Raw genomic sequence first — 18,083 nt, 5'->3', positions numbered from 1 at the left:
GAATTGATATGGTGAAAAAAACTATTTTAGTCAACTGGTCATTTTTACCCTCTCAAAAAATGCCATTTTTGTTTCTCTATCCTGCAGCTATGTGTGTGTCAAGGAGACTGTGCCTTCACCAGGGAAGTCTCAATTGTCCCAGGAATAGGTGTACCAAAGACCAAGTTTCCAGCGTCATTATTGTTTTTGTTTGGGAATTTTTTGTTCTCGAATTCCTAATTTGTCAGCCACCTGAGTCCACCCCAGGCGTCTTGCCGCCAAGTAGTTGTTTAACTGATTCAGTGACCTCACCCCTGGAGAGAGCGAGTCGTCCCCCTCATCCTCATCCTCAGACTCTGCTGGGCGAACAGTTTGCCTGATCATCTTCTCACAGGGGTTTTTTGAATCGCTTTGTCTGAAACCTCACCCAGGACTAATTTGCCATACTACCAGGGGACCCCCCCCGGGGACCCCCCCCCCCCCCCCCCCCCCAGCAACATAGTCCCTGGAAAATAAAAAAAATAAAAAATTGTTTATACAGTTATAGGCATTTAGGGTTTTTTGTGTGTTTTGTTTTTGTGTACAAAAGTTATTGGGGTTGGACTAGACTTAACAAAAATCGTGCCTTTTGTTTTGGCTGATAACCAAACCTGAACAAAACAAGGAAACCAAACTAAACGAGGACCTAATCATGAAAAGTCTAAACCAGGAACACAGAGACACATGGGAGGGTTAACAGGCGCACCAACAAAGGACTGAGGAAGACAGGAAAGTGGAAAAACATGGGAAGACAGCAGAAACAGAGACGTAATGAGACGGGAAGTAAATAAACATAGAGGGCACGACAGACACTCACAGGAGACACAGGGATGAGACAAAAATAGCCTAACTGACAAGAAATCATCAGTTTAATCATTAGTCTACATTTTAGGGTGTCATTTTCTCAATATTAGTGGATAACGGAATTCAGCTACAACATATCACTACAACACTGGAATGTGTCATGCAAGTCTCTATGAATATACAGGGAAATTAATCATCATCATTATTTCTCTTTATTAAAACTCAGATATGTAATAGTGTCTAATCCACATAGTATTTATAAATATACAAGAGGTTCCTGATTTCTATGCAAGACTAACATCTTAAATTTTAGTTTTTTCTTAATGAAGTGTTTGCATTTTTTTTAAAGTCCCTGTGTAATTATAAATTATAAAAGTTTGTAAACTTTTATACTTTAGGTGCTGGACAACTTGGCTCCTTTCCAAGGTGAAAACTTCAAGCAACCACAAGCAGCAGTTGTTATCTAAAAAAGAGTTTGCCTTGTTTATAGGGGTAGGTTTCGATAATCAGTTTTCCAGTTAAAATCAATTTTAGCTTAAATAAAGAGATATCGATTCATTAAATCCTGAATCAATTTTTAAATAGAAATGTTTTTTACCAAAACTGCCAGAATCTCAGGTTAAACCTCACAAAACTATTTCAACAACCACCAAACAGCTAATACAGTAAATGAGAGCAGATAAACTGATTCCACACAAAGATGTAAACAGAAGCGCGGACCCGACACATCAGACGAATCTGTGAGATGTCAGCTTTCTCACCCGACGGCATGTACACAGACACGCCATTGTGGCTGAAAGCCTGCAGCTCACAGATTCTGAAGCTGCAGGTTTTGTCACTAACCAAAATTCACTGAACCAGCAGCAAAAGAAGATCCAAACTACACTTCACGTTTAATAAACATCAACATGATTCCCCTCTTTTGCTGTTTTGCTTCCACCACAATAAAAAAATAAAAATAAAAATAATCACACTTCCTGCACAGCTCTTTCTGTCTCTCAGTGTATTTCAAGAACAGTTTCCTATCTCAAATCTCTGTTTTCTGGGCTTGGGATTCTGGGGGTTCTCCACCTCCGTGCTGGGGCTCTGGCTGGGCCTTGGGGGCTTCGGACCTAGTTGGTGTGTCGCCGAGGTTGTGGGGTGGGTGCATGGGGGCTCAGCCTTGGCGCAGGGGGCCCCTGGTGCATCGGCCAAACTGGGGGGCTCTTCAACTGGCAGGGAGGTTATTTCATGCTTGCAGAAGTTCACTCTGCAGGTGGGGGAGTGACATAGGAGAGATGTAGATTAAACTTAACCTGGGTGTCTATTGTCTTGTGTAGTCTGGGAGAGGATTGAATGGGGTGGGTACAGTTTCCTCTGCGGTTGGGACGGGTGGGTTGCCCTGGGTCCTGTGGGGCTTGGCGGTGCTGCTGCCGTGGGCCCTGGTCTGAATGGGCCTGGGCCCCCTTGCCTTGGTGGGTTCCAGGAGGCGGGGGTGCATGTAGACATGCATTTAAAATTGGGCCTGCAGCAACCCCAGAACCCCAAACTGGGCCTGCTCTCTGGCAGCAGCACGATGTCCTCCCGTGTTTTAAATACACTTTAGAACAACACACAGCAACACTACACATGAGGAGGGAGGTATGGGGTCTTCTCACACCTCTCTGTTAGCCATCGGGGCGGAGGGGCTGGGAGGTGGTGTTGGCTGCCCGATTGGGGTCTGGGATGTGGGGCCTCCCTGCTGCTGTGGAGCTGGGGGTGGTCTGCTTGGCTCCACCCCGGGGGAAAAGGTAACATCTCCTGGGTCTAGGTGCAGTTTCCCCCTCAGGGGGCGAGGGTACCTGGACCTGGAATATAAAGTATGTTTGGGGAGTATGATTGTGTGTACAATATCCATTTGTGTCTGTCTTTACGTTGGGTGACTGCTGAGTATTTGTATATGTGTGCATGAGGTTGGGAATGCACGTTTGTGTCTGTGTGTGCCTGTTTGTCTCTGTCTATATTTCAGGTCGGTATCAGGTCTATATTCATGCACACAGGTGTGCACATGGGTGTTCACTGTTCATAGACACAAAATACACCCTTCTTGGCTGCTACCTCAAAGCACATTGTGCGCTGTCAGTCTTGCCTGCTGCACAACAACATTCAATATTTAGTATTTACTGTTATTTACACTTGGCTAGATTAATGCGATGGTGTTGTGTTTATTATGCTGCTCTCTTTTTTTGTTTGTTTTCTCCTTTTTTTTCTCAACAGGTGATCTGGGAGATTTTTTTTCTTTTAACCCTTTAAAACCGATTTGGAGCGGGCACGCTCTGTTTTGCGTAACTATTTTTAAATCCCTGTAGAACCGGAACCATGTAAGCTAGCGCAATAATTTTTTTTGCTATGAAACCGGAGGAGTTATGCCATCAGCTTGTCCTCGGTCACGGTTTCCTTCCACACATAGCTTTGCAAAAGCTGCATAAAAAGCGCTTGCAGGAGCAAAAACATAATATTCCAGAAACATACTTTGCCGATCTCATCAGCTGTTCATAACACTTCTCACATTGAAATAGACGTCAGCGCGAATGATCGCATGTCTGCCATTACCTGCCCGAAACCGGAAGTGACGTCATCTTCGCGGAAAATGTAGTTTTTTACTTGTAGCCCTTAGAAGCTTATACTGGTGTTTTTCTAAGTCATGTTTGACTTTATGCTTTTCTGAATAGTTTCTGTGATGCTTAGAACTCAAATTGCACTGCTTAAAATAGTTTATTTTGATGCACATGCTGTTTTCTTTGCAAATTTGCATCATAAGATTGTTTTTCATTTTTTCTGCAGTATATAAAAATTGGTGTATCTCAAAAATAAAACTATGAAGACACTCAAAATAAATTTCCTGTTGTTGTAAACTATTTTTTGCAACTTTTTTGTATTTAAAGTTTCAAGGGATAAACCTCTTAAATTTCTCCTTTAAGACCTACCATCGAACCAAGGCCGCCAGAGCTTACTTTATATTTTTAAATGCGGTAGTGCCATTTTTGGGAGCATTTCAAGTTGCTATACATCAATACAACTGTTATAGCCCATATTTTAATAATATGTATGCATTAAGGCCATAGTAACTACATAATTTGCAAAAAAGTGCAATAAACTACAAAAATTTTTTGGTTTTTTTACATATATTTCTACTTGGAGAAATTTAAGAGGTTTATCCCTTGAAACTTTAAATACAAAAAAGTTGCAAAAAATAGTTTACAATCACAGGAAATTTAATTTGAGTGTCTTCCTAGTTTTATTTTTGAGATATACCTATTATTATATATTGCAGGATAAACGAAAAATAATCCTATGATGCAAATTTGCAAAGAAAACAGCATGTGCATCAAAATAAACTATTTTAAGCAGTGCAATTTGAGTTCTAAGCATCACAGAAACTATTCAGAAAAGCATAAAGTCAAACATGACTTATAAAAACACCAGTATAGGCTTTTAAGGCCTACAAGTAAAAAAACTACATTTTCCGCGAAAATGACCTCACTTCCGGTTTCGGACAGGTAATGGTGGACATGCGATCGTTCGCGCTGACGTCTGTTTCTACGGGGTTCAGACCGTCTTTAAAGGGTTAAGTGTCCTTTCTCACTGTCCCTCTTCCCCTCTGTTTTTCTTTTCCTTCATCTTTCTTTCTCCCTATCCTATCCCCCAGCCATGTCTGTCCGGTCTGTAACAACTGAAAATAAAATACAATAAAATAAATAATAACAACAAAGGTCGATCGAATGGACCAATACGGCAAGGCCGTGATGATCCACTTGGTAAAGTAAATCTGTTGGGTATCTTTGTTGGCCTTCAGACATCAATTCCGATGGCTAAAGAACCAAACAGAACAAGAAAAAAAAAGTGAAAAAAGAAAAAAAGAAAAGAAATTTAAAGTAAACTTTTTCGAATTATGCCAAATTGCAAGACACTTAGCTGTATCTCTAATTAAACCTCTGTAACATTGTTCTGCTTCACTTCAGCACCATCAGGTAATGTTCATATGTTGATTCACGGGTTTGTTTGTGTTTTTCGTTTTTGTTCCATTGCAGAATATTTTTAGGGCTATCTACTATAAAAAGCCAGGCCGGGAAAATCTCCTTCATGTTTTTCTGTGTTTTATCCTCAGTTACTTTAACACAAAAGCATCTGCTGTGGTGCTTACACCTCTGATGAAGTCTCACAAGTGTCAGAACTGATAAATGAGCAGAATTATAATATTTCTGTCTGACTGAGTCAAACTTGAATCAAATATCTATCTATCTATCTATCTATCTATCTATCTATCTATCTATCTATCTATCTATCTATCTATCTATCTATCTATCTATCTATCTATCTATCTATCTATCTATATCTAGATATATCTATCTATCTATCTATCTATTTCTCTCTCTCTCTCTCTCTCTATATATATATATATATATATATATATATATATATATATATATATATATATATATGTATGTATATGTATGTATACATGTATATATGTATGTACATATGTATATGTATGTATATGTATGTATATATGTATATGTATATATATGTATATATATGTATGGAGGGATGGATAGATGTGTTACAATGTACATGGTATGAAGGTATGTTATGAATATACTATAAGTATGTACAGGCTCTAACTGTAGTGAGTGTGCAAGCTATGTACAGGCTATGAACAAGTATACGTATGGTTATAAATATGAAAAGCTATAGCAGATTATAAATATATAATTGCGAGTATTAATAAACAGTGTAGAACTATAAATATTGTCTTGTACAGTATAATTGATTGTCTATACAGCATTTACAGTAGTGCAGTTGAGATCAGTGAGATATATGGATAAATTATACAGTAGTTATATAAAGTGCCAGTAGTTGTAGGTGGTGGTTCAGTCCATGTTATTATTGTGTGTATGAGGGTACAGTAGGCCATTTGTTTGTTTTTGTCCATTGTGTGTATGTTCAGTTATAAAAGAATAATACATAAAGAATCCACACTATCTGTCTCACATATTGTAACAGGTTAACTCATTCATAGTCATTTTTACATGACAGCAAATGAAATGTCACTGCTGGAATGACATGACTGAGTAGACTAAAACTACCCAGTCAGGGCATGATGGTTAATGTTTATTACCATCACTGTATAAATCTTTGCATTTCTTCATTTCTTCATTATTTATTAATCTGTCCTGTGACTGGGAGTGATGTAGTGCAGAAGGTGATCGGATGTTTGTATCTATAGTATGCAGTGTGTACAACACCAGTTCCAAAAAAGCTGTGATGCTATGTAAATGTGAATAAACAGAATGCAAATCTCATACACCCATATTTTATTTATATCAGAACACTGAAATCATATTAAATGTTATTTCATGAAAATATATTTTAATGTTTTGAACTTTATGGCAGCAATATCTTTCAAAAAGAAGTTGGGACAGGGCAACAAAAGGCCAGAAAAAAAAGAGATCTGGCAGCAGATCTGAGACTTGACTGGATACAAACTTTCTCAGAAGTAAAGATGGACAGACATTCACCAAAACAAAAAACAAAAAAAACACATCTACAAATTGTGGAACAGCTGGGAAGACTTTGACTATCTACAGCACAGCATATAAGACACCGTAAATAATAAAGAATAAGAAAATCTGGAGAAATCTCTTGGACATGCTTGGCATCAGCCAGATTTAAAATACAGTAGTTAGTCTGGAAATGAATCAACAGTGAAAGGTACAGAAATGTTTTAGAGCAAAAAATGTTGCTAGAACAGCAATTTTGTAGGGAAGGACCTGTATACTTAAACAAGATAATATTAAAGCACATACTGCATCTATTCTAACGGCACAGAATTCATAGCAGCAGAGTCTGGGTGCTGAACTGGCCTGCCAGCACTGCAGACCACTGATTGAAAATATTTGCATTGCTGAGCAGATAGGTTTCTAGAATCTAGAAGATGTGTATGAATTGGTCTCCTCAGTTCTCAGATGTTAACGGACTGTTTTTAGATGAAGAGGGGATGCTTCACAGTGGTAAACATGCCGCTGTCCTAACTTTTTTGAGAGGTGTTGATGCCATCAATTGCAAAAATAAATTTTTCTTTAAAACATTTATACATTTTCTATGTTCTGTTGTGAATAAAATGCAGGTTTGTGAGATTTTCATACTTCTATTATTATTGTTATTATTATTATTGAGTTTGTTTTGTACAATGAAGTCTACTCCAAATGTTTTACTGATGTATTAAATTTAATAAAATGATATAACAACACACACAATACACACAACAAAACGTAATCAGAAAAACTTACACATTCAAAAATAGATGTTCAATTTAATCTGTTTAACATCTGAATTACAGTTTTTCTCGATTGGTTTGGCTCATTTCTTGAAACCGAGATGACATTCTCAAAATAACATGGACAAATCTCCAAACCACCTTGCAATTGTTCACAACAGAATGTCATTTTTCATTGGTTTTATCAAATTGCAAATACTTTAGCACATGTCTCAAGTGACTCTGTGCTTCTTTTCAAATGATTATGTACAAGTAGCTACAGTTAGCACAATGAGCCCACATTTAGCACATTTTCCAAATTAATAGATCTTGACGATCTAAACTGATTAGTTGATTTTTCAGTGAAATGATTACTCACTCCAAAACATATCAGCATGGTTTCATTGTGTAAGTCATCATATGCACAATTGTCTGTTCAACTGTCAAAATTAGTCAAAGATATAATACCATGAAAGAATATCTTGGAACATTTGATAAAGTTATGACAGTACTTGACAATCAATCAGGTGAAATTAGAACTAACGAAGGAGCAGTTTCCCATATCTCAGATGACCAATCAAACAGGTTGTTTAGATACCTGACAGGTGTTGTCTATGATTATGGCTGCTGCCAAATGTATATAGACAGAGCTTGGCCCGGGGCCAGTTTCATTTGCAGTGTGAACATGGAAGCACCTCGCCAAGTACAACAGCAACTTCCTGCTCGAGGAAGAGGAGGAAGAAGAAGAGGAAGAGGAGGAGTGAGAATGCATGGAGGAATAGGGGGAAGAGGCCGAGGAGCATGGAGGCACCATGATGTCCCAGATGAAATCCGGGCCACCCTTATTGACCACGTTATAAACCATCGCCTCACAATGGCAGAGGCAGGTCGCCGAGTGCAGCCTAATGTGCCTCGGTCTACAGTCTCCTCCATCATCCAAACCTTTCGCAGGGCAAACAGGTACAGAACTATGCTATTGAACTATTCAGTGTTGGTGTGTGTGTAGGCCTAGAGTACTGTAATATCTTCATGTGATGTCATATGATACTATAACAATGACAAAGAAAACAAATGGAGAAAATACTGTGAATAGTATTCCAGTCACTGTGCAGTGCATCACACTTTTAGTACCATAAAACAGCAGTACAATTACATTGGTAACTCATTTCATAACAAATTTACAGTGTTGACCTTTGACTTGTATGTCTAGGATTGGACGACAGCCTCAAGTGGGTGGCAGAAGAAAACTTCTAAATGAACAACAAGAACGAGAAATATGCAACATGGTCATTGCAAATAATGCCATCACACTGAGACAGATTCGTAATGCAATCCTGCTAGACAATGTAATGTTCCAAAATATAAACTCTATCAGCATCTCCACAATAGACCGGGTATTGAAGAAACATCAGATGACCATGAAACAGATTTACAGGGTACCATTTGAGAGAAACTCTGACAGAGAGCAGTGCGTCGATGGCCAGGGGGATGAGGATGGTGGCCAGGAAAGAGAGGGTGACAATGGCGACCACTGAAAATATTACTGTACTATAGTTCTGAAACTTTATGTACAGTATGGTAGGCTAGGGTTATTTGTGGGGGTTTTTTGTTTTTTGTTTGTGTTTATAACTGTTCACATTTACAGAATCCTGTATATGTTTTCTTTTCACAGTATGTTCTCTAATGTTAACATTTCTTTGTACGAATGACAATGTTTACAGTTTCCTTGAGTATGAGTGGTTTATTGGAGGCTGATTTTATTGTAAAATCTTTTAGTTTTATTCATAGTGGTATTCTGTTGCTAGACCTGTGCCTCAGTGACAAAACGTCTAAGCATTTTGACTTGCAGTGCTTAAACAATTCCAAAGGTATAATGCATTTTGGGGGCATTGACTATTTATATGGGAAGGATATTTAGTTTTGACACATGGATAAACTCTTTTGGGAGAGATATGAGCTTTTGCAGGGGATCCATGGTGTTGTGCTAAACCATCCAGGTTATTTTGACAAAAACACTAAATGAATGCACATGTGCCAAGGCACTTGAGAAGGATCTGTGCTATTTTGACTGTACTGACCTTTTATATGGAAAAGGAATCTGCTTTTGAAGCATGGACGAAGAGTTTGGGGACAGATATTTGATTTTGCTAGTGAGCTAAAATGTTGGGCAGAACTGTAAGACTGTTTGGCCAAATGACCTTATGGTTTTGAGAGTGTCATCTCGGTTTCAAGAAATGAGCCAAGCCAATCGAGAAAAACTGTAACATCCGAATAAAAATATATGATCCTCATTGAAAATGCACACGTTATCCACAAGATGGCGCGCTCGCATTTCTCGCCCTTCTCCACAAAACGTTTTCTCCCTCCTTCCTTTAATCTGACGACAGTTATGCGATTTAATAAGCTGATATTTTCATTTCAACCAGAAAAGCCCAGACCTCTCACATTATAGGTCTCCTGTCATTCGGACCTCCTCTTGTGTGAATCTAAAACAGACTGCCGGGAAATCTGTCATACACGAATAAAGACAAGCTTCGATAAAAGTACACAAAAAGAGTCAACACGGTTAATCTCCGGACTGGTTTGGTGTGTGTATCTTTGGAGGTCCTACAATCTCATAGGATCTTTTAGCCGTTTAAATCTTGCACGCAATCATACATCTTTACTGCAATTAAATCCTGTAAATCAAACACGGAGCGATGAAAATATTTATTTATTAAATTAATTCGTTTTGTAATTTCAAATTCCAGTTTATATTTATTATTTTAAGCTTTTTTTTATTTAGCTGAATTTGGTTTTGCTTTGCTGGTGACGGTCGAAGTCTAAAAGCCTTTTTAAAAAAAGAAACAAATAATAATTCGCCGAGCATATCACTATATTGGTCTTTTGCCTGTAAACCTACTGCACATATATTTTACCTTTAGTTCCGGCATTTTTTTGTTGTTTTTGGTACTGTGAGTACTGTGTGCTTTGTATAACTGTTCCTAAGGCCCTGTGTTTTTCTAAGCAAATTTCCACCTGCCGTTTGGCCTTTTCATTGGCTAAAACCACAGTCAGATTCCGCTGCGAGATTGAAAATCAGGGAGGGGGGATGAGCGGGAGGTATAAACCTGATAGGTTTACACTGCTTTTCAAAGACTTTTGGAATCGACGCATCTCTCCTCTGAAACTTGTTTTTCTTCCAGGAAAAAAGGAAATATTAACTGGGTTATTTTTCTCCCCGTTTGCGTTTGTTTTCGTCTCTAGAAGCTGCGAGGAGCTAAAAAATCAGCAGGAGGACTTTTTCTTTTTTCCTAATCTTCGCGGATTTTTAACGGTATGAAATAATTAGACGCACTGAAATCATTTCATGTGAAGCTTTGAGATCATTAAAATTCAAATAAGAGGAGAATTTCCGGGAGTTTAAGTGTATTTATTTATTGTTATACTCTTGACGTTGACGTAAAAGCCTACGTAAAAGCATCACCTTTTTAAAAAAGAAATTATTTTTAATTATTATACTTTTCCGGTCTAGGATCACCATGCCTCTGTCGTTTATGGTAAGAAGCAAAAAGTTCACTTCCTACAGGCAAAAAAATTTCGATGAAGATGACTCGGAGGCCTCCGCAACATCTGGTAAGTCTTTAAAAAAAGAAGTGAGTTGATCTGAATAGGTGAAGAACGGGGCCCTATTAAAATAATTAAATGAAATTACTGCTGCGGGATGTAACTGCTTTTTATCGCAACCCCAAATCTCCTTGCCGTCTTAAACAAATTTTTATTTGTTTTGCAAATTTAAAATTTAAAATTTAAAAAAAAAAACTTCTGATGTTATTTGTTGCTTTTTCTTATTAAAGAAAATACCTAATTGAACAAAAGAAGATATTAATTTAGATTTACTTTCTCTCTAATCAACCGAACTTCACTTTGTTTTGGATTTGCAGAAATCCCAGCAGCCGTTCAGACCACAGACATTTCAGACAGGCCTAAGTCAGAGGGGCAATCTTCCCCTGAAGCCCCCCGCTTACTTACTAAGGAGGAACCGGAGCTTGAATGTCCCTTACCGCTTCACCCAGAGCCAAGCAGACCTCTCATGACTCAGACACAGCCGTACTACCTGCCAGGTAAGTTTAAAAACTTGCCATCTGGAAGTCAAAAGACTAGGCTGGAATAGAGACTGCATATCAGAGGTGGAAGTAGACGTGGCCCATTAGTTTTGGAAAGCATTTTAAAGCTTCAAAGTTGGCATTTTGACCACAGTTTTATATATTTATTTCTTTATTAAAGATTTGCATATTCGGGTTGAAAAAGGGTTAAAGGTTATTCCCTTAGACTGAGTAGCTAACTAACAAAACACTAATTTCACTCACAAAACCTGAAGTAGAAACTCTTTGGTCTGTACCACATGGTTATCAATCAGATTATTAATCAGACTACTGTAACTGAAGAGTGTAACTGCTATTCATAAGCTGGACCTAGTTTTTGTATTATTTTGACTCTGACATAATATTTTGTTTGATGTGTTTTGAGGTAATTTGATTTTTATTTTGTAACATTGTAATGGTGTGCAGTCTTGGCCAAGTCTACTCTGAAAAAGATTTACTCTTAAGGGATAAATAAAAGTGTTTTTTTTAAAAAAAAAAAAAAAGAAAATTGTTCCATTAATGAGCATGAAAAAGCACTAACATCACAAAAGCTGTCTGTGTGTCAGGACAGCAGTCCAGTTAACCCCAGTATATAGGTGAATGCACTGTAAAAATATTCAGCTCCATTGTCAGCATAAAGTTTTAATATCAGTTGTTAAACATGTTTTTCATGCTAGGAGGTATCCAGCACTTCCACCTTGGCTTTGTTTTTCATGTGTAGAAGTTTCTGTTTGCACTGGCATTCCACTCAATTTTGCATTACATCTTATCCAAATAAGAAACAGATATGTACACCTTTAATGTACAGGATCCTTTTTGTTTTCAAGAAAAATACTATAAGGAAAAACAGTAATATTTCATGCTTTCATGCTGAAATAGAATTATAGCCTTATGTTTACATCTACGAGATTGAGAAAAAAATGACATGGGTGTGATTTAACAGATATAAAGCAATATATTTTTAGGCTGGATTGGCCCTTTCATGTCTTACAGTGGTTTGCTTCACTGCCAACTATTTTCTAATTAGTTGAATTTTAGGTTAGCTGAAGCTTTTTAACTTCTGCTACCTAAAAGAATCCAACATATGTGTACTGTTGTTACGTGGCAGCCATGTCATCTGATGCATGCTTTTAGAGACTATTGGTCTATTCACAGTTAAAATCATTAGAACTCGCTGAATTTCAAACAATTTTCAAGCCTTTTTAAACTATTTCCAATGAACCCCAGCTCAGTCTTCATAAACCTTGTACCATCACACTGAAAAAATTGTGCTACTAGAAAAACACCCCTGATGCAAACTTTTTAAAAAGGCATCTATAACAAAGATAAGATATGCTTTTTTTTGTCTCTTATGTGTGCGCCCTTTAGAGCCTCACTTGGCTGACTTCCAACCTTATGCCTGGGAGACATTGTCTCCTTCCTACAAGCTCCGTCAGATGAGTTTCAGCCCCACAGTGCTGCAGCATGCCAGTAACCTGTACAGCACCAACATCAACCGTAGTCCTCAGCCTCAGCAGCCTCTAGACTGCAGCACTCACTACTCGCCTTCTTCGAACACCTATCACTGTATCACCTGTGACAAGGTAGGTACCGCAGCTTAGGCCAAGATCAAAGGCTTAAAACTGGTTGTGCAGCTCGCGAAGCTGTTATGTCAGGTGCAGACATATTTCACGGCTTTCACTTTGTCACTTTGACTCCACTGACGAGTGCAATTATGGGCAAACTGTGTTCTAGGTATTTTCAACTTCCCATGGACTGGAGGTTCATGTCAGAAGGTCTCACAGTGGAATGAGGCCGTTTGGCTGCAGCATCTGCAGAAAAACATTTGGTCATGCTGTCAGCCTGGAGCAGCACATGAACGTCCACTCTCAGGTATACTGACGAAGCAGGAATTATTTCAGTGTTTAAAGAGTTTAGGGACCTGAATATGCAGAGGACAACACATCTTGGCCTTTAAATCTTTAGTGTGGATTAGGCTTCAGTTTTTTACTCTACTTGTCTGATATGCTGACAGCTTTCAAGATTCATGCTTACATTTAGTGAACACAACTATAGTTCCTATTCGTAAAATGCTCTTGATCATTTAAAGTAGAAACAATGAAGGAAATGTGAACATATACATTTCCTTTATTACAATTTTCCCCATCAAAAGATCCCAAAAATCTACTAAAATTATTGGAATGAACTTTTAAAGACAAATTTTTTTCTGACATTTATTCACTAACTGATTATTGTGCCTCACTTTTTTTGTCTTTGTCCTTGATCAGGAAAAAAGTTTCGAGTGCAAGATGTGCGGCAAATCCTTCAAGCGTTCATCCACGCTCTCGACACACCTGCTTATCCACTCCGACACCAGGCCTTACCCCTGCCAGTACTGTGGCAAGAGATTTCATCAGAAATCTGATATGAAAAAGCACACCTACATACACACTGGTAAATGTCTTAACATTCTCACAGTTTGTGACCATCAGTGTGACCCTGCATATGATCCATCTTCAGCAATCACCTGCTTTCCAGGTCAAGCATGTAGGGACTATTTCTAGGAGTAATATAACTGCTGATAAATCAGAAAAAAGAAGCTTAAACAAATATCCTGTTGATTTGCATATCTGGGTTTCCTCTTCACAGAGCTCTGTAAAAGGAACTTTAGTTTATATTTGTTGCCAGTATGTCTCTGACAAATCTGAACAATGGCCTGATTCTTCTCTCATGGTTTTAATGAAAAACGTTATCTGTATGACGAAAACGCTTGGCACCATTTTTGGTAATGTTGGAAAACCTGATTTTACCAAAGCGGTGAAAAGAAAACTATAACAGTTTTATACAAATCACTTGAAAATTGTCCAAGTTTTGATTGTGCAGATCAGGGGTGTCAAGCTTAAGGCCCAGGGGCCAGAGTTGGCCTGGCAAAGACTCCAGTCTGGCCCACTTGACAGGTTTGGGAAATATGTATAAGGGCATACATTTTGGATTTGGGGAGTTGTGGGGAGTGAGCTACTTAATTGTACTGACAGATTTCCTTCATTCACTCCAGCAGTATTTCTTTCTCATGTAGAAAAACTGAGATGCATTGTGGACATTGTGCTTCTTTTTCTCCTGTAAAATGCTGTTTAAACTGACAGAAAGGGGAGTTTCACTGGTCCAATCCACATAAGACGAAAGCTGGCTGTATGTGGCCCATGATGTAAAATGAGTTTGATATCCCTGGTGTAGATTTCTTACGGCATGTGTTCTTCTGTGTGTTTCATTTTCTTTTTGTAGGTGAAAAACCTCACAAATGCCAAGTTTGTGGCAAAGCTTTCAGCCAAAGCTCCAACCTGATCACACACAGCCGGAAACACACAGGATTTAAGCCCTTCGGGTGTGACATTTGTTCAAAGGGCTTCCAACGCAAGGTTGATCTGCGCAGGCACCACGAGAGCCAGCATGGCATAAACTGAAGAGGAAGTGTTTTCTTTCTTGTTGTTGTTGTTGTTTTTTAACCTGTGTGATAAATAATATTTAACAATATGCTGACACTGGGGGAAGCTGTAGCTCAACTGGTAGAGCATTTTCTTAACATATCACAAGGTTGAGGGCTCAGCCTTTGACCCCTTCGAATGCTGAGGTGTCCTTGGGGAAGATCCTCTTGGCCTACAAACATCTTGCACGGCAGCTGTGTGTGACTGTGAATGGGCACATGAGAAACACATTATGAAGTGCTCAGTAGAACCCAGTTAAGGTTAAAAGGCACTATGTAAGTTACATTGAAAGAAATCTTTCAAGATATGAATGAATGTTTATTCTGATGCACTTTTCATTGTGTTGTTGCAGTGTTACAATGTTCCATTGCTTAGAGTCCAATAAATATTGAAGCAATCTCAAATGTCTGTGGTTGTTGTTTTTGAATGAGGCAAAATATAATACTTGGTCCTTTGTCACCCCACAGTAAAATACACACATAGTGTGATGAACATTGTAACATACTTTCCCTTCCTGACTGGTTTATTCTGCTTTTCATAGTTAGAAACACATACAGGATGAAACTGTGACTCAGGCCCCAGGTGGAAATCTCTCGCAAGACTAGATATAGTGTGTAGTGGAGTTATCCTGCATTCAAATAACACCCAGAACATTATGCAAATCCAAGCGCAGGGAGCCATTCGTTCCAGAGAGTCGACTAGAAAGCAGCTAAAGGAAAGTTAGAAGCAAATACATCGTCCAGTTTTTATGTTCAAGAGCAAAAAGGAGCTCTGTAATCTCAGTAAAAATCAGAATAACACAAACCGTCTGCCCCGCCATACTGTATGTTTTCCCTACACACCTTTAAATGGCCTTTGCAGTGCATTCAGCCTAATGGGATACAGGGATTAATAAAAGGTTGTTGAAAAGGTACCGATTACTTACTCAGCTCTAACCACACCCAGGCAGCCTGTTGGATTTACTTCAACAAACAAATGGCGATTCTAACGAAGACACACCGCCCTCCCCAAACACCAAACCTGTTAGGTTTAAGCTGCTAAATGCAAATCAGATCTTCACCTGCTCTGTTTAAATCTGACAAGAACTTAAAGAAGCACTGTGAACATTTAAAGTGAACCCAAAGTTGAAGCTCCCACCCACCGCCACCTTCCCTGCCATGCTGTGATGTAAATATGATGATATCAGTTTTTCAGTGGATCGTTACTGGTATATTAGAACGAATAGTTTCTGTTGTTCAATGCATGCATCTATATCCACAATGCATGGGCCTAAAAGACTGTGAAAAAATGAACAGCTGGCACGCTACAAGACTCCAGTCTTACAGTTTTTCCACTATGCAAAACTGCAACAATTCACATCTGTTCTCCAATTTTCATTGATATTAAAAATGTTGCGCATTACATATTTTGTTATTGTATGTACGTCTGAGTTTACCAACCTCAGTGGCCCACATACAGCAACTCTCCACCGTACAGTTAAAGAACTAGATGGCTTGTAGATAAATAGATGTACAAAAAGTATAAAAACGTACATTATAAATTCAAGAGCAAGTGTGTATTCAGTTGTGTTAGTGGTGCAGAAATCAGTGTTTGTGAAGGGACGAGTAGAAACATGAGGGCTTACTGTCAGGCAAACAAATCTGAGGTCTCTATGCAAAATTTGTTGATATTACAGTAGGGTCTGTTGTTAGCCTCTGCAACAGTTAGACTTACTGGTTCTGCAGCTTGTGGGTGTGAGGAGACTGAGCAAATCAAAATCCTGCCCAGGTAAACCAACAGAAAGGGAAGGAGAGGATCATCTTGGGTGGAACCGAGCAAACAGGACATGGGTCCTGAAAGAGGAGGGGTGGTGCTGCCTGGGGAAGCCTGGGGGAAAACCAGAGAACATGAAGGTAGCATGCATGCCTGCATGTGTCTGCAACAATCCCACATGAAAGCAGAGGCATACAAAACCTTAATTAAGGGGAGTAATTTTGATTTTCTAACACAATTGCCAGACATAGCAGCTGTGTTAAAGTTGTGTGTGACCAAAGTGGGAGCCACAGTTAATTTGTATATCTTGTTGCCTGAGGTGCTGTATCCTCAAAGTTGTAAATCTACTAAACAGGAAACAGTCAGAAATACTCTCCCAAAACAACATTTTTTAGAAACTGTATGTAAAGATATGCAAAATCCCTGCACGTTTGCATGGAGTGCAGGGCAGTGAAATATTTTGAGTGTACTTGTTTGAGGTGTCTCAGATGTCTGTAAAATGGCTTCAAGTTTCTGTCTGACCGGTGGTGTCAAATGTCAGAATCATACACCAGAAACAGTCTCAGCACTGGCAGCCAGAGTTATCTGCCAAATCTGATCCATCCAGCAAATAACCAAACCAACAAATTTAAAAAAAAAAATCAAGACTAAAACATAAGCTCTTTGTGTTATGAACAACACACCCTAATCCACACGCAGGTACTGAGTGTGTCTCTATCTCACAGACACAAGCAACAGGCGAGGTGATAGAGCACAGCGCTGAATTTGTCTTGCAAATTTGATCTATGCAAATGAGTCTCAGCCAGTACACTGGAAACTCTGCAGGATGAAGGCCTGAGGCATCAATGACATATTCATGGAAGACAGAGTGGGAGTTCCCCTAGTGGTGTGTCTTTCCCTGTAAGATCAAAGGAACGTCACAGGTCTCTCAGTCATTACTGTTGTAATATACCAGTAACCAAACAAAACTTGTGCCACAAGACACATCTCCAGCTTGCTCTGGCTGTGACAGTTGATCCCAGAAACAAGGGATAGACTTTTTTCCTTTTTTTCTTTTTCTTTTTTAAGCTTTATGGCTGACGGATGTCCCTGTTCCTCTTTTTATTTGACATTCCTGGTGATTGACAGATTTAGGATTGAAATGACTTGTCTCACAGATTTAGTGTAACAACTTAATATTTAAGAAGATAGCTTTCCTGCCTTTTTAGCTCGTTGTTCTTCATAAGATCATGCCGAAAATACCCTGAACAAGAGTGGTTTTATTAGTTTCAGTTTAATGACATCAGATCTCTCACCATCATGACTGTACTATTCAATTATGCCTGTTAAGGTTGTGTCTACTACAGGACATAACGTGTGACAGCCAATGTGGTGTAAAGCATTAAAATATAATAACCATGAATGTATTACTATGCACTCAAAATTTTGGTATAAACACTTCTTTTAGGTGGATTTTTGGACCGGTTCATAAATAACTCGGAGGTGTAAAATATATATAGCCTGCAAGTGCTAAAATACAAGGCATAAAATATATTTAAAAAAACACAAGGAAGCTAGACGTTTGTTGTCTCTGTGGAGTCAGGCTTGTGTGACATGCCAACGATCCATCATCGGCAAACAGAAAAAACCAAATACAAAACAAACTGTCAG

General features: G+C 38.7%; 1 protein-coding gene across 1 annotated transcript; it reads left to right on the top strand.

Annotated features, from left to right (window-relative positions):
* The first annotated feature begins 10,241 nt into the window (after positions 1–10,241).
* On the top strand, positions 10,242–15,076 carry gfi1b (growth factor independent 1B transcription repressor). Its single transcript, XM_085413529.1, has 7 exons — positions 10,242–10,412; positions 10,611–10,711; positions 11,020–11,199; positions 12,589–12,803; positions 12,955–13,092; positions 13,488–13,653; positions 14,482–15,076. Exons 2-7 carry the CDS (start codon positions 10,618–10,620, stop codon positions 14,658–14,660), a joined length of 972 nt encoding a protein of 323 aa, XP_085269655.1. The 5' UTR covers positions 10,242–10,412; positions 10,611–10,617; the 3' UTR covers positions 14,661–15,076.
* Positions 15,077–18,083: the final 3,007 nt, after the last annotated feature.

The sequence above is a fragment of the Rhamphochromis longiceps genome, linkage group LG7 (assembly GCF_057381845.1).
Source record: "Rhamphochromis longiceps isolate RC_006_pf linkage group LG7, R_longiceps_female_GT1.1, whole genome shotgun sequence".
Lineage (NCBI taxonomy): Eukaryota > Metazoa > Chordata > Actinopteri > Cichliformes > Cichlidae > Rhamphochromis > Rhamphochromis longiceps.
The sequence above is the reverse complement of the archived record's forward strand: the minus strand, read 5'-3'. Positions and strand labels throughout refer to the sequence as shown.

Excerpts from the sequence above, each read along its gene's own strand:
- gfi1b (XM_085413529.1), top strand. The coding sequence starts at position 10,618 with ATGCCTCTGTCGTTTATGGTAAGAAGCAAAAAGTTCACTTCCTACAGG. Across the intron at positions 11,200-12,588 it reads ACAGCCGTACTACCTGCCAG|AGCCTCACTTGGCTGACTTC; the intron begins GTAAGTTTAAAA and ends TGCGCCCTTTAG. Across the intron at positions 13,654-14,481 it reads GCACACCTACATACACACTG|GTGAAAAACCTCACAAATGC; the intron begins GTAAATGTCTTA and ends TTCTTTTTGTAG.